The sequence below is a fragment of the Vigna umbellata genome, chromosome 4 (genome assembly GCF_029865625.1).
Source record: "Vigna umbellata cultivar VRB3 chromosome 4, Vumbellata_1.0, whole genome shotgun sequence".
NCBI classification, from domain to species: Eukaryota; Viridiplantae; Streptophyta; class Magnoliopsida; order Fabales; family Fabaceae; genus Vigna; species Vigna umbellata.
This window is the reverse complement of record NC_142168.1, coordinates 137-17,055: the sequence shown is the minus strand read 5'-3', so window position 1 is coordinate 17,055 and position 16,919 is coordinate 137. Positions and strand designations below refer to the sequence as shown.

Genomic DNA, 16,919 nt, shown 5'->3' with positions numbered 1-16,919 from the left:
ATAAATTAAGAAATTATTATATTTTTCCTATTTGTAAAGGAATTTGTCATTATTATTATTATTATTATTATTATTATTATTATTATTATTATTATTATTATTATTATTTTCATTTCTTCGTTTGCTACATGAGTGCAATGATTTGTGAAGTAATTTAACTACCAACAACCGGTTAAAAAGATACTGTAACCACAATAAAATATAAAACTTTGGTCATTTATGTAACTTTTTTTTAAAATTAAACGCATTGAATTATTCTAAAAAGACTATAAAATATGCATAAATATAATTATTTGAAAATTTAAAAGTAAATCTTCATTTTAATAATGGAAGACTAATATTGATGTCATTAACTAAAATCAGATAGAGATTTTGCTCTATATATGTAATTATGCAGTATTATTTTTCAAAATATTCACATAAAAAAATTAATACAAAGTAGCATTATGCTAAAAGAAAATCAAATTTTGATTGATATAAAGTTCTAATAAACAGTAAAATACTACAACAAATATTAGAAAATAATATATTATAATATATATAAAAATATTTACATTTTAGTACTAACATCCTCTCGTGATCAAATATTACTCTTCTGACATAAACCAATCATAATTATATATTAATTTGTACTTTCAAGTTTCGTATTCGTTGCTCTGATAATAATAGTTACTTAAATTTGAAATTTGAAGAATATAAAAGTCGAACTACCAATTCAACTTTCTTTTTACTAAAACAAATTAATTGAATGTGAATCTATCAAAAAAAAATCATTCTCATTTCTTAGAGATTGATGACATTTTCATCTTATGAACAAAAATTGTCTAATATTCTTCAGTAGAATTCATTTTATTACATGCGGTAAGTGCTCACAAAAGAGTCATGGTACATTATCAGAAAATAATGAAAAAACAAGAACCATTAGATACAGACTCTTGATCAGTTAATGAAAAAGTAAGAAATGAAAATGAATTCATAACTAAATTACACAACAAAAATAGAAAAATAAAATGCCACAATAAGAGAGCCTGTTACATGACAGTGCTGCCTGATGTCTATAATAGCACAAGCTGAAGCAAGTCTGAGGTTGCGTTTTCCAATTATTTGTCACTGCTATTCAAACCTTGAATGCCACATCTGTACAACTTATTTAACCTTTGTGTTTTGTTTTTCTGAAATTGTTCTATGCATTGTAATTTGTCACATTCGAAAAGCAATATCAGCTAGAAATTGTCTGTCAGATGGAAAATGAGTTGAAAATGTTGCAGTTTGAAGCATATTTATAACTCAATTCAACTCAGTGAGCTGTGCTCTCCTTTCAGCAGCTTTTTTTCTGATAAATATGCCCCACCTTAAAGCAGCTTTGAGCTTAAGCCACCCCACTACAGCTTTTCCCGAAGGCTTCCCCTGATCCTCACCGAATGAATGATACATCTGAGGCTCATACTGAAGGCTATAGGCGTAACAACCCTCATTAGAATGACCAACATTCCCTGACATGTTCACTCCAGCATTGATTGTCTTAAGTAACCTCTGCATATCATCACTCTCCAACATCTCTGAACTCCTCAGACGGAGTTCTTCTGCCACAATGTCTTCCAACCCTTGTCCACTTCTTGGCCGGGACCAATCTCCAGCGAAATAAGTGCCAGCATTTTCATGATTTTCACCTGTTATGTAGTTCATGTTGCCATTCAATGATATCTCAGAGTCAGTTAAAGATGTGCCTACCATCTGACTGTCAGATCTCCCGAATAGATAGTCAGTCAAACCGGGACTGGCTGAGTAGTTATTTGTTATCTGCGACTGTTGATTTGGTTCAGAGGACACATATGACACCTTGTTCTTTGCTGAGGAATACTGTTGCTCTGGGAAACTGTTATGGTTCATTATCTGAGTGGCCAAAGCTCTTGATCCCTTTTTTGCATTAGTGAGCGAATTTAAAACTTTTCCATCATATTCTACAACTTGGTCCCAATTGTCATATGCTTTCTTCACCAGGGAATCCACAGACATCTGTAAATCAAACTCTGAATAAATGAGCTAATGTAGTTTGCAAGACATGTCAATCACATACTACAAATTCTGTTTTCAGTTATCGTAAAATTAACCTTCTGATTTGGAGTAAGTGATTCCAAAGAGAAGAATTGGCCATCTGCAATGAGGCCTCTCAGCTGGTATATATGATCGAATACAATGCCTGCAGTATCGGTTTCGTCGGTGTAGTAAACAAAGAGCTTGCCACCCAAGACACATGTCTTGGCATGCTCCACAGTATTCTCCCACATTCTATTGGACATTCCACTACCGAGTATCTGCATCAAAGATGGAAAATTGTGAAGTTTGTAGGAATTAGTACTTTTGGATTAGAGAACAATGATATGGATGCTTTTGCAATAGTTATATTGAGTTCTTACACTTCTTAACTTCTGTGGCTCCCGGACAAGAAGTCGTAGGAAATCTTCTACAGTTACTATTTTTGCTTGAATCAACTTCTTGTGAAGTGCCCCATCCTTAGCTATACGATCCAATCTCCAAACTTCATCATTCAAAGCAGGTGGATAATGTTTCTTGTATACTGCAAGTTGAAGAAAACAATTTGTTTAGTTGCTGAAAACATTGTTGCCTTGACAAACTATGCAAGGAAACAAACAGACTGTACAGAGACAAAAGTTCTATGTTCATTATGTATTTAGCTGGATACAGAAGGTTAACATCCATGAACATGTTATCTTGGCAAAAACATAAAAGTTTGAATAGTCATAAGTGTCAGAATATGTGAATTATTGTGCAATTAATATAGCAATTATGTGTAATCCTGCAATTATGTCTAATCCCTAAAATTAAGGGATTAGGATTAGTAATTATTGGGCAGATTTCCTTTTATTAAGATCAGGTATTATTGGGTAGATATCTCCTGATTTAGAGACTTTATTTCAGGAGATTTTTTACCTTAATTAGACAATAGTTTGTTTCTTTTTAAACACTTATGTATTGTTTCAAAAGTATGAATGAGAGAATAATTAATTCCAGCATCCTACTACTGTTTTACAACATGGTATCAGAGCTCTAGGTTTTTCCTGGAGCCCTGGTCTTTGTTTTTTGTCTCACGGCCTTCATTGCCGTTCCTCAACTATTGCTGGCCTTCATTGCCATTCTCGTCCAAAAAAAAAAAAAAAAAAAAAAAAAGGGGCAGCCTTAATTGCTGCTGTTATTCTTTCCGCTGTGTTAACCTAACATCCGATTACAATGTCTGGTGCTACATCAAGTAGAGAAGTCTCTAGTCCTTCACACAAAAATGGAGAACTCCAAGGTCTCCGAGCGTCATACAGGTTGGATGGAAAAAATTTTCTCAAATGGTCCCAGTTTGTTAGAACCTATCTCAAGGGAAAAGGATGCCTGGTTCATCTCCTTGAAAATGGTCCAAGCATGGAGGATCCAGCATTTGCAGCATGGGATGAAAAAGATTCCATGATTATGTCTTGGTTGTGGGACTCCATGGAAGCTACCATCAGCGACACTTGTATGTTTCTTAATACAGCTAAAGATATTTGGGACTCCATAAACCGCACATATTCTAAAGCCAATGATGCTGCCCAAGTATATGAAATCAAAATAAAAACTGCAGCCACAAAACAGGGAAGCAGAGGAATCACAGAATATGCGGCACTGTTGCAGAATCTATGGCAGGAACTTGATCACTACAGAGTTTTTGAAATGAAGTGTGCTGAGGATGCAATCCTCTTGAAGAATTTCATAGAGAAGGATCGTGTGTATGATTTTCTTGCAGGACTAAATCCTGAATTTGATCAAGTTAGAGTGCAAATTCTAGGGAGAAAGGATACTCCTTCACTAGAAGAAACCATCTCTATTGTTCGTGCAGAAGAAAGTCGAAGGAGTGTAATGCTTGAGTCTCAACCAATGGATGGGTCTGCTCTACTTACCAAACCTGAACTGGTGCAGAAAGGAAATGAGCAAATTCCTAATTCTCTATGGAAAGGAAATAGAGATAATTTATGGTGCACCTATTGTCAGAAACCGAGACACACAAGGGAGAAATGTTGGAAATTGCATGGCAAACCTCCAGGAAAGGAGTGGGTGAATCGTGGAGGACAACAAAAGTCCCAAGTGCACATAACACAAACAGAGATTAAAGAATCTCCAGCAGTAGACAGTTTCAATATGGAAGAAATAAAGAAATTGAAGAAGCTATTGGGGAATATGGAGGAACCCTCTGGATCATGTTCTCTTGTTTTCTCAGGTAAAACTTCTTGTATGAATACCTCATATAATGTGAACTCTTGGATTGTGGATTCGGGAGCTACAGATCATATGACACATTTATTCCACTTGTTTCATTCTTATACACCCTCACCAAGTAATAGAAAAATTATTGTTGCAAATGGGTCAGTAGCTACTGTTGCAGGATATGGTAATATCCAAGTAAACCCGAACCTTATGCTTAAAAACGTTCTCCATGTTCCCAAACTCTCAGCCAGTCTTCTCTCCATAAAGAAACTAACCTCTGATCTCAATTGTTCTGCAATGTTTTCCCCATCTCTATGTGTTTTTCAGGAACAGGACTCGGGGAGGAGGATTGGACTTGCTAAAGAAAAAGATGGTCTTTACTACTTGGAAGTATCTAAAGAATCCCAAACCAACCAAGCAAAATCCCTTCACAGTATAACAAATAAGGATGAACTATGGTTGTATCACTATCGTCTAGGACATCCATCATTTAAGGTGCTACAATTTATGTTTCCTCATTTGTATGAAAACTTAGATATCTCAAAGCTTCATTGTGAAACTTGTGAGTTAGCGAAGCATACTCGTGCGTTTTTTCCCAACAGCAATAATAGAAGCTCTCAACCTTTTCAATTGATTCATAGTGATATATGGGGACCGTCTACAGTACCAAATATTTCTGGGGCCCGCTGGTTTGTAACATTTATTGATGATTGCACTAGGGTTACTTGGCTCTATTTGCTTAAACAAAAATCTGATGTCAGCACTATCATTCCCATATTTCACTCAATGATCACAACTCAATTTGGAGTTAATATTAAAAGGTTTAGGACCGATAATGCTAGAGATTATTTCAACCAAACCATATCCTCGTATTTCCAATCTAATGGGATCATCCATGACTCTTCATGTGTTTATACCCCACAACAAAATGGAGTGGCAGAAAGAAAAAATGGGCATTTACTCAATATAACTCGGGCTCTTCTTTTTCAAGGGAATGTTCCAAAAAATTATTGGGGAGAAGCTGTTCTTACTGCATCATATCTTATTAATAGACTTCCCTCTCATGGCCTAAGTAATAAGAGTCCAATAGAAGTCCTAAATAATTTCTTTCCTCACTTTAAGAAATCAAATGGATTGATTCCTAGAATATTTGGATGTACAGCCTTTGCACATGTCCCTGTTCAAGCTAGAGATAAACTGGATCCCAGGGCTGTTAAATGTATTTTTTTAGGATATTCAGCCACACAAAAAGGGTATAAATGTTATGATCCTATCATTAAAAAATGGTATATCTCAGCTGATGTTACTTTTCTTGAAACTAAACCTTTTTTTAACAAAACCAATCCTACAGAACAATGTCTAGAAGACCCTCATGAAAATACTGAGTTCTTAACTCTGCCATATATCACAACCAACAGATCTGAGCCTCCAACTATACAACATAATTCTGAACGAGGATCAGAAGCTATGGATACAGATTTCCCCATTGAAGCAACTCGAATAGAAGCTGACAATCCTCCGAGATTTAACAAGGTTTACACCAGGAGAAAGCAAATTCCAGAGATGATGCAAGTCCATGAATCCAATCCAAGTTCTGCACCAGAAAATGAAGAAATACCTGAACCAGAAAATGAGATTGACCTTCCAATAGCCATCCGAAAAGGTACTAGAAATTGCACTAAAAAACCTCTCTATCCTCTCTCAAATTATGTTTCTTATGATAGATTATCAGCTAATCATAAAAGCTTTATTGTAAACTTGAATTCTGTGGTTATACCAAATAATATTATTGAAGCACTAGCAAAGAAAGAGTGGAGAGATGCTATGCAAGTGGAAATGACAGCATTAGAGAAGAATAACACTTGGGAAATTGTGGATAAACCCAAAGAAAAGAATATTGTTGACTGTAAGTGGATATTCACAGTAAAATATAATGCTGATGGGTCACTTGAACGATACAAAGCAAGATTGGTGGCCAAAGGATACACTCAAGCATATGGAATAGACTATGAAGAAACGTTTGCACCAGTTGCTAAAATGAATACTCTAAGGATTCTTCTATCCTTAGCTGCTCATTTTGATTGGAAACTACTACAGTATGATGTTAAAAATGCCTTTCTTCATGGAGACCTAGAGGAAGAAATCTACATGAACATCCCACAGGGGGTTGAAGGAGATAGACAAAATAAGGTGTGCAGACTTAAGAAGGCACTATATGGACTGAAACAATCTCCTAGAGCATGGTTTGGGAGGTTCTCAAAAGTTATGAAGGGATTTGGCTACAAACAAAGCCAAGGAGACCACACGTTGTTCATAAAACATTCAGAAAAGGGGAAGGTAACAGTTCTTTTGGTGTATGTGGATGATATTATAGTAACTGGGAATGATGAAAAAGAAAAGGAAAAATTGAAACAAAGACTAGTCCAAGAATTTGATCTCAAAGAGCTTGGAAAACTGAAATATTTTCTAGGAATTGAAGTAGCATACTCTACCCAAGGAATTTTTATATCCCAACAAAAATACATAACCGATTTGTTGGCTGAGACGAAGACTATTGGATGCAGACCCGCAACAACTCCAATGGACCCCAATCACAAACTGAGTAAATCTGGAGATGAACCAGAAGTAGAAAAAAGGATGTACCAGAGGCTGGTTGGAAAATTAATATATTTGGCGCATACCCGACCAGATATTGCCCATTCGGTAAGTGTAATAAGTCAGTTTATGCATGAACCAAAGGAGTCTCACCTTCAAGCTGCCTATAGGATTCTACATTACTTAAAAGGCACTCCTGGAAAGGGAATCCTATTCAAGAAGAATGAAAAATTGAACCTTGAAGCCTACACCGACGCAGACTATGCAGGATCTCTAATTGATAGAAGATCGACTACTGGATATTGTACTTTCCTGGGTGGAAATTTAGTAACTTGGAGAAGTAAAAAACAGAATGTAGTGTCTAGATCATCAGCTGAATCAGAGTTCAGAGCACTTGCTCAAGGAATATGTGAATTATTATGGATAAAAATTATTCTGGATGATTTGAAAGTTGATTTGAAGGGTCCCATGAAACTGTACTGTGATAATAAATCAGCAATAGAAATTGCACATAATCCGGTTCAACATGACCGGACAAAACACGTTGAAATAGATAGACACTTCATCAAAGAAAAAGTAGACGAAGGTCTATTATGCATGGCGTATGTCCCATCCAGGCAACAAGTAGCTGATGTGTTAACAAAAGGTCTCAATAGCCCTATCTTCCAAGATCTTATAAGCAAACTGGGAATGACCAATATCTATTCCTCAGCTTGAGGGGGGGTGTCAGAATATGTGAATTATTGTGCAATTAATATAGCAATTATGTGTAATCCTGCAATTATGTCTAATCCCTAAAATTAAGGGATTAGGATTAGTAATTATTGGGCAGATTTCCTTTTATTAAGATCAGGTATTATTGGGTAGATATCTCCTGATTTAGAGACTTTATTTCAGGAGATTTTTTACCTTAATTAGACAATAGTTTGTTTCTTTTTAAACACTTATGTATTGTTTCAAAAGTATGAATGAGAGAATAATTAATTCCAGCATCCTACTACTGTTTTACAACAATAAGCTAAAAATATGAAGTATTAGAAAACTTACATTCTCCTCTGTGATCTTTAACAGCAAAGGCTTCGGTCTTTCCCTCGCGAATACGAATCTCCTCACAATAACCAGGAGCCACCTTAACACCAAGCCGGAATTTTCTGCTTCTTATCCAGCTAGAATTGTCAGTAAAAGTAAGCTCACCTAAGGTTCCTACCCCTTCCTTCAGACTAACCTGCAAATCTCCAGTTAGAAGTGGCCTTTTCCCATCACGCTCCTTTACTTCATGGCCTTCAAAGTGATCTTTTGTCCAATCATCATCCACTTCCTCATTGAAGCCACCTTCAAGTACCACCACATTCAATTTAGCAACAGATTCTGGTCCAACACGAACCACACTGCCAGTGTTGGGATCCATTAACGCAACATGGATTGCAGATCCTTGCTCTCCCTCAACCTTTCCCCCAGTGAACAAATGAGGCGGCATTCTTGTTCTGAACTGAAGCTGCAGATTCTTCGCCACAGGTCCTTCTAATCTTGGTGGCTGAGATCTGACAATCAAAACGTAATTGATAAAATCATTGATAAGGTATGATATTATTCAATTGAATATCAGTCCTCAGCTATCAGTATCGTGCTAAACATACATTTATAACTGGAAATCAAGACTTTCCAAAATCCAATTTCACAGGGAAACACACCTTTCAGCCAATTTATCATGGCCCAATTTTGCCAAAGCACGCTCCACTTCTTCACTGACCTACAAGGTCATGGTGTTTGAAGGATTAACATATTAACCTTATAACACATTTATATATCTTGATTAATAGGATCTTTACTAATTCAGGTACCTCTAGCTTTCTTCTAAATGAAAGTAACAAACATACTATTGAAATATCAATCTCTGACAAAACCATTAATAGGGTTGTAAATAAACATTTTATATTTTACATATCACGATATCTTTTTCTTTTCTTTTTCACGCAAGGAAATCGAAATCAAAGACTGCAACTAAATTATATATCACCCACTACTTTATTGTCACTTCTTCATTGAAGAATTGCTCAAGGATCGAGCAATCACTGGGTCCACTATTATACAGAAAAGTGCTTCATCATTGCAGGTAAAAAGAAAGAAACGTTAAAATTGTGCTGTATACAATATAAAGAAAGCAAAAAGTAACTCACAATTTTTCTGAGAAGAGGTTCCAAAGATGAACATAGTCTCTGCAGACTGTCAACCTTTAATGCTTCCACAATCACACTAAACACGATTCGAGTAATATATTGGTGTGAGTGTCACGTAATTTATATTTAACGGCACAAAAAGTAACTACCAACTAACATACGGCAAATCGAAGATAACCAGCATTGAGAAACAGATTGGGAAATTCATTGGTTTAAAACACTCAAATTAGTCGAAAACACTAAAATGCGATATCCAATGTCATCTTCACTTCCAATAAAAGAGTTTGATATTCCTCTCAAAGTCCCAGTGACAAATCTTACATTAATTAGTTTCACAATTAAGAGGAACAAAACATTAATCTGCGAACTGATTTCATGTTATCGAAGATCTAGTAACAGTCTTAAGGATAGCACCCAAATGGAAATTAATTCAAACAGGAAAGAGGAGTTTGAAGCAAAATAACCTAATTAAAAGAATGCAACTAATGATGAGCGATCAAAGATTAGTAAAATTGAATATACCTGGCTAAACCGGGTAGTTTTGGTTTCTTTGGATGTGTAAGATGGTGCTGTGAATCGTCAGCCTCATCAACTAGCTCGTACCCTCTTTTCTCCACTCTGTTGTTCTTGGAACTTTCCATTTCTAGAAACTTATCCAATACCAATGATATCTCTAGACACTAACTAAATTTAGAAACCTGGTCTTTTCTTAGGGATCCGCAGGACAGGTGCAGCCAAGAAGCTTCCCAGAAGAAGCACAAGAGTAGAGGGCAAAAGTCTTGGAACCAAAACAAAAACTAAAACTTGAGTTCACAAATACATAGGAAGAAGAGGATGTTTATTTTTTTGTTTGACATCTGAGGATCTAAGATTACGACAAGTAAAATGTGAAGCCTGTGGCATAGATCTACATTAATTTACACTTCATTTATGATGAATAAAAAAGTATAAAGGTTCCTTAGATTAGAATATATAATTGATATTATTGATGATCACAGCTGTATTGGATGTGTGCATGAACATTGGAAAATGAAAATGAAACCGCGTTTTTTGTGTCTCATTTGTCTTTGACTTTCCATTTGGTGTCGGTGATATGACAAAATCAGCCCTTTGTATGTATCTCGATTACATTTTTCTATTGGCTAGCCCTCCATAAATACTACTGATGTTTTGTCAGCAGACTTGAATTCATGATACGGTTCTTCGAAAATTTTGGAGTGTTAAATTTTGTTAGTAAATATGTTGTGAATATTGATATGTTTTGTTTTTAATATAATAAAAAATTATAATTAATACTATTTGGTAATTTAATAGCTTCAACGATAATCTATAAAAAATTTAATTTTATTTAAATTTTATTAATAATTAAGGTATAATTAAATATTTATTAATTTTCAATTTTTATCATATAGATTTATTAAACATCGTTGATATTAGAGTTTAATTTTTTCAAAAAATTGAGCACTTTACCGTGTATATAGAGGAAAATATCTAATATGATGACAAGTATGAACAACTTCTCAATGTTGAAGAAGTTATTCTTTTCAATCCTGGAGAAGGTTTTCCATATTACGTGTAGACGCAACATCCCATTCAGGATATAATATGTACGTTATAAAATATTATTATCTAAGAAAATATAACTTTGATATCATCGTAAATTAGAAAATAGAAAAAACCTTTATTTACTTAACTTCTCGAAATTAAAACAGAAATAAACATTATTTCAATTACAAATCATTGATAAAAATTACAAACTAAATTAATTATTGTCTCGAAACATTTTGCAAAGTCTCATGATTTTTTCATACATCTCCTCGCTCTAGGTCTTAGTAGCTTCATCTATAATATCTTTTGTTCTCATAACATGAGTTATATAATCATCCTATAAACACAAACAAATAAGAGTGAGCTAACCAAATAACAATACAAGATAATAACTCACAATCATACTCACCCACACAACTCAAAACATCATATCCAATCTAAATAGTCAACCACATTCTCATTACATAAAAACACATTATCACCAAGCAATATCAACAATATGTACTTCTCCCTTAACATACCAATACACCAAGTATCCATTTCTCATGTCTCACAAGGTGAAGAAACAACATCATAACATCCCCTTTTCCATTGTATAACACAGGCGAAAAATGACCCATTTTCCACTATCTCACATAGGCGAAAGGAACAACACCACAATTTCCCTTTTCCACTGCCCTCACACAAGTAAAAATGACCCTTGTTCATTGCCTCACACAAGCGAAAGGAACAAAACCATATTCTCCCTTTTCCACTACCTCACATAGGCGAAAATGACTCATTTTCACTGTCTCACACAAGCGAGAGGAACAAAACTCCACTTTACAAGTTTCGAAGAGAAGACATAGCAACCACACACATCTTCTAGCCTCACACTAGACAAACATCTGCCACACAACAACAAGCATAACACGCAACTCCGCCTTCCAACACCAACTAGACTGATGAGTTGTCACACCACTAAGCAACCAGCAAGAAGCAACCCACCCATGTCTAAACATAACACAATAATCAACCACACTACTCAACAATGAAACAACATAACATGACCAACATCACAAATAACTCGACCAACAATACAAATAACTCGATCAACATCACTAATAGCTTAACCAGTATAAAAAAATCCCTAGGCTGACAAATAAAACCCATAGACCTAGTTCCAAAACCACAAAACCAAGGTCCCTAAACATCTCAGTCAAACAGCCTGGCCAGCCTAACCAAACAACACAACTCAGCCACATAACCTAGCTCGATCAACTCGACCCAGCAACCAAACTCGGCCAAACAACCTAGCTCTAACTGCTCGACCAACACATCTCAACCAGCCCAACCAACACAGCTCGGACAACCCAACCCGACCAACATAGCTCGGCCAACCAGCAACCCTAGCCAGCCAAGCACCACAACATGTCTAAACCACCTAGAATCAAGTAAAACAACTCGACATAGACTTAAAACATCATAGTTACACGTAAAATAACTCAACACATGTTTTCAACATCATAATAGAAATTTTAAATACACTACACATGCTTCAAACATTATAATAGAAATTAAAACCAATATAGAACAACCCAAGAACAACATGGCAAACAAATTCAAACAATCCATAATCCTATTATAGCAACTCAGTAACATTAAGATAGAATTATTAACAAAGTTAAATAGTCCAGAATCATGTAAAATAACTTGATAGTGCATAAAAACCTCTTGACAACAAGTTAAAAAACTTAGCACATGAACAAATCATCATGACAACATGTTAAACCACTCAACACAAAACCAAAAACAACATGGAAAAATATTGAAGCAGTATGACAACACTACCAAATAGTCTATAATCATGTGGAACAACACGATGCAGAACTAAGGCAACACATCCAATGAAATAACCTCGTAATTTTAATGTAAAACATCATGACCAAGTGAAACTCAATGCAGTTCAATGAAAATAGTTTGGTTCCTAGTGAAAAAAAGTCCAGTTTAAGCATACAACACAACTAAATCATCTTATCACTCAATGCATGAACAATTTGTATAAAAAAGATGAAAAATAACTTAGTACTTACCTAGACCTCTTTCCATAACCTGCACAGTATCTTAGCATGACAATATATAAAAATAATAAGCCAACAAACATTTCATACCATCGAACAACATGAAACATACAAATAATATTAAATAACATTATATTAATTTTTACTAACGACAAAAATATATATATATATATATATATTTGCTCTATTCAAGACTTGAACTCACTACCCCAAGTTTCAAACATACATCTCAAACCAACAAACTATCACATTTATCTTGTCAACCCCATTCACAACAATTATTACAAACATAAATACACATTACATGTAGGGACGGCAAAAAGATTCGCAAGTACGGGTATCCAAGGATAAAATAATAACGAACTAGAACATGTATTATGCACGTAGCAAGAAACGAAATATGACCACCAACCTATAACAAGAAGATTTAATCATCTGTGTCACCCTTCACTTTTGTATAACTCATCCTTTCTTATTTTAATCAATGACCTTCATGTCTCTACCATCTTTCTAGATATTTATTTTTCCTCTTACAATGGAGATATATATAAATCCCATGCATTATTAGTTGTGACAAATCATCATTCGTGGTGATATAAAGATCTCATCCCCTGAAGAGGATTGTGATGAGGAAAAGCTCAACCAGATGCATAAAGTAATATGTACTCTTATTTTTTACTTATAAAAAATGAGTATAAAAAAGGTTTGTAATTTGAAGACTACTAAAATGATATAGGACTCTCTGATTATCAACTATCATAGTAATGATGATGTGCAACTTTGAAAAGTTACCATTTTCACATGTTAATATATGTTTGCACAATTTTCAAAATTGTTTGTGAAACAAACCTTTAATGGTATTGTCACTTAAAGCTTTACGTATCCTAAGTTGAACAAAAGCATTCTTTATGTTTATTTTAACAAAAACTAGAAGAATGTATAAACCTTCACTAGTGCAGAAAAATCTTTCTATATCTGTTAAAAAAGATTTTTTATACCAGTTCTAGAACCAGTATAGAAGTAACAAATATAGAAAGTATTGACTTTTTATACCAGTTTCAGAATTGGTATAAAAAGTGTCACTTTTATATTGATTAAAGATACAACCAATATAGAAAAATCTCTCACCGGCCAAAATTATTAGACCTCCATCTTGCCTCATCGAAGAAGGAATTTTTGAAGGTCCGCCACAACGAAACACCACTACTGAACATGCATCGCACACCAACAAACATGAGCATCTCTATCGCAACACAGATTGAACTTATAAGATGCAAAACCACACATAATTGTAAATTATGTCTCTCTTCATTGAAGATCTGAATCAGCGAGCAATCATGAACACCACTGCGTGCGTCACCTAAAAAACCAAAATTAGACCAGAAAAGTTCCTCGCGATCCAAACGAACGATGCTAGAAAACCAGTCGAAGTAGCACTTGAACATCGCCATCATCACCGTAGAAGAGAGAGACCTCTGCGACACTATCGCAAAGCATTATTGGTGTTGTCATGAACCACCACGAACCAACACACCAACACCACAACTCCTTACACTTTTTCTTTGTAAAATTTCTTTTATCTAGAAGTGGTTTCATTCTAAAAAATATTAAAGTGTTAGTTAAGAATGATTGTTTCTCAAATATTGTTTGAGTTGTTTACTCATAAGTAGTTGTATTCCCAAAAATATTATAGATTTTTAGTCGATAATGATTGATTGTTCAAACAATACTTGAGTTATTTAACAAAAAAATAATTATGTTTCAAATAATATTATGTCATAACTTCGTAGTGGTAGCTTAAATTTTAGAAAATTTAATCCAAATCCAGTCCAAATCCAAATATTTGTATTCTATTTTAAATCCATATATTTGTATCATATAAGTCCAAATTCTTTTTTTTATATATAAAAATAATTAATATTTAGATTATATTTTAAATCCAAATCCATTTTCTTAAAAAAAATGTTGTGAATTGGATTTCAAAATCCATATTTTCTAAAAACAAATAGATTTAATATAAAGCTAATTTTAAACTTAAATCTAAATTTTTTTCAAAAAGAAATAAAGTAGGTATTTCATCAAATACATAAATATATAAAATATAAAAAATATATACTAATATTGCAATTTAATAATATGAAAGATTAAAAGATGAGACACTGTCCTCACCATTTAGATGTAAAAACTAGTAATAACATGTAATTAAAGTCCCCACTGAGGTAGCACATCATTCATTAATTCCTTGTAAAATCGAAGACGCAAATGGATCTTAGCATCAAAGTGTGAAATGAGTGCCTTTGGCTTATTTAGTATAACACAATAGTTGGCTTGACGAGTCTTTTTCTTTTTGACACAAAAAAGATAGTAGCTGGACATTAGTTATACATTCTTGTCTTCTTTAATAATGAACAAACATAATGGTTTTGGAATTACCTGAAAAGTATTAAAGAAAATTTTGAATCATATGACCTTGTGGAAAAATCTCAGACCAATGTTTACCACATGTTGAATCAAATAAATTTCTATATTGTAATTGATCCAAACAAATTTTTTATCCACCCCAAGCTAAGTGGAACTAAGAATTGGATATAGGTTGCTTTTACAAATAAACCAATATAAAAATATCTTCTATAAGTACTTCTCTCCCTAAGACTACCTAGAATTGCATCTTATTTAAACTACACTAACAATAGAATGAGAGATTTTAAAAACTTTTTAGACTAATGTTTTGACGTATCGTCTATCATATTGAAAACTTTTTATATTAGTGTTTTGACGTATCGGCTATCACATTGAAAATTTGTGTTCCTCTTCACTTCATTAAACACAATTTTCTAAAAATTTCAAAAGTTTTTAATATATAATTTTTGTCAGTTTACTTATTATTTACAGATCAATTTGACGCTAAAAAACAATGAAGAAATATAGGAATAGGTTGAAATAACTTGAAAAAAGTGGGTCATCACTTGAAAAAACTTTCCTAAGAAATAACCACAATAATAATAAAACACTTTTAAGACCATCTAAATTTTGTTTAAACATATAAAAGAAATATGTGAAATAGTTATAACCATCGAATCTATATAATTAAAAGGGATATGTAAAAATAAATACAACCAATACATTTGCTTAAAAATAACATATAAAAGTAGGGAATTTGTTTCTTCATGTTTCTAATAATTCATTCTTGTAATTTTAGGTTATTATAGAATTATTTTTAATTTTCTTAAAATATTCTTTAATATATAAAATTTAGAGATTATGTTGCTTTTTTGAATGTCTTTCAACTCTTTTTAGCTTTTCTTTTGTAGATTTTCCTTTAAATATTTTTATTTATTTTTTTATCAGTTGCTTGTATTTATTTTTTCAATGTTCATCTTTTCTATAGATTCCTCTAGACTTTTACACCCTACATAATTGATTTAATGACTGATTCAAAGACCAAAATCAGTGGTTGATCCAGAAACCAAAACTATTGACTAATTTAAAGACCGATATTAAGAACTAATTAAATGATCAATTTTAATTACTAATTATTATAATGAATTTGATGACGTATTTTTTATTACTAAAATTTCGTAAAAACCAGTCATGGATAGAGACAACACTTTTCCGTTACCAAATTGAATCATAATTTATCATTTTTCAGTTATTGACTAAGGTTTCTATTATTATCACTATAGTTTGGTTTTTTCTTCAAATTTTACACAAGTCACTGTATAGAACAAATTGGTACTAATATAGATAGTAACGCACCATTCTTTTAGGATGTTGGTAAAACCTACTATTATTAATTTTGTAGTTTGTTATTCTCAATGTTTTACTCCATAGCCAACAAGGTATAATCATTTCATATATATTTTTTAATTATTTGATGGCCGATCACACTATTAATATAACAGTTATTCTATTTCCATTGAAGGTGATGGATGTCCCAATTCTCATTTATAATTGAATATATTGAAGGATTGATCTTCTACAGAAATTTTTAGAAGTAGGATGAGACAATTCTAGTCTTTCTATTTTCACTTATTTTATTTAAAGTGTCTTAAAGTGATTTTGCTAAAGGTTTTATTAGTATTTTTTTCCATTTATTATTTAAACATATTATCTTTTTAGGTCTATTATCTTTTAAGGAAAAAAATTGTGTATGTATCTCTATCTCGACAATTTTTTTTTGTTATTCTATATAATTTTTTTTCAAAGCTCAATAAAGAACATCCTTTCTAACAAAATTCATTATCTTCTCTTTTTTTTTTCTCATTTTTATTCTTATATTTTATCATCATAA

The 16,919-nt window shown here is 33.1% G+C and overlaps 1 protein-coding gene across 1 annotated transcript; it reads right to left on the bottom strand.

Annotated features, from left to right (window-relative positions):
- Positions 1–820: 820 nt before the first annotated feature.
- LOC124837325 (calmodulin-binding protein 60 E-like) lies at positions 821–10,019 on the bottom strand. The gene is made up of 7 exons (XM_047312654.2): positions 9,543–10,019; positions 9,021–9,096; positions 8,535–8,593; positions 7,891–8,384; positions 2,418–2,578; positions 2,112–2,315; positions 821–2,016 (listed from the first exon to the last, which is right to left on the bottom strand). Exons 1-7 carry the CDS (start codon positions 9,659–9,661, stop codon positions 1,288–1,290), a joined length of 1,842 nt encoding a protein of 613 aa, XP_047168610.2. The 5' UTR covers positions 9,662–10,019; the 3' UTR covers positions 821–1,287.
- Between the last annotated feature and the right edge of the window lie 6,900 nt (positions 10,020–16,919).

Excerpts from the sequence above, each read along its gene's own strand:
- LOC124837325 (XM_047312654.2), bottom strand. The coding sequence starts at position 9,661 with ATGGAAAGTTCCAAGAACAACAGAGTGGAGAAAAGAGGGTACGAGCTA. Across the intron at positions 8,594-9,020 it reads AACCTCTTCTCAGAAAAATT|GTCAGTGAAGAAGTGGAGCG; the intron begins GTGAGTTACTTT and ends ATGACCTTGTAG. Across the intron at positions 8,385-8,534 it reads CATGATAAATTGGCTGAAAG|ATCTCAGCCACCAAGATTAG; the intron begins GTGTGTTTCCCT and ends TTTGATTGTCAG.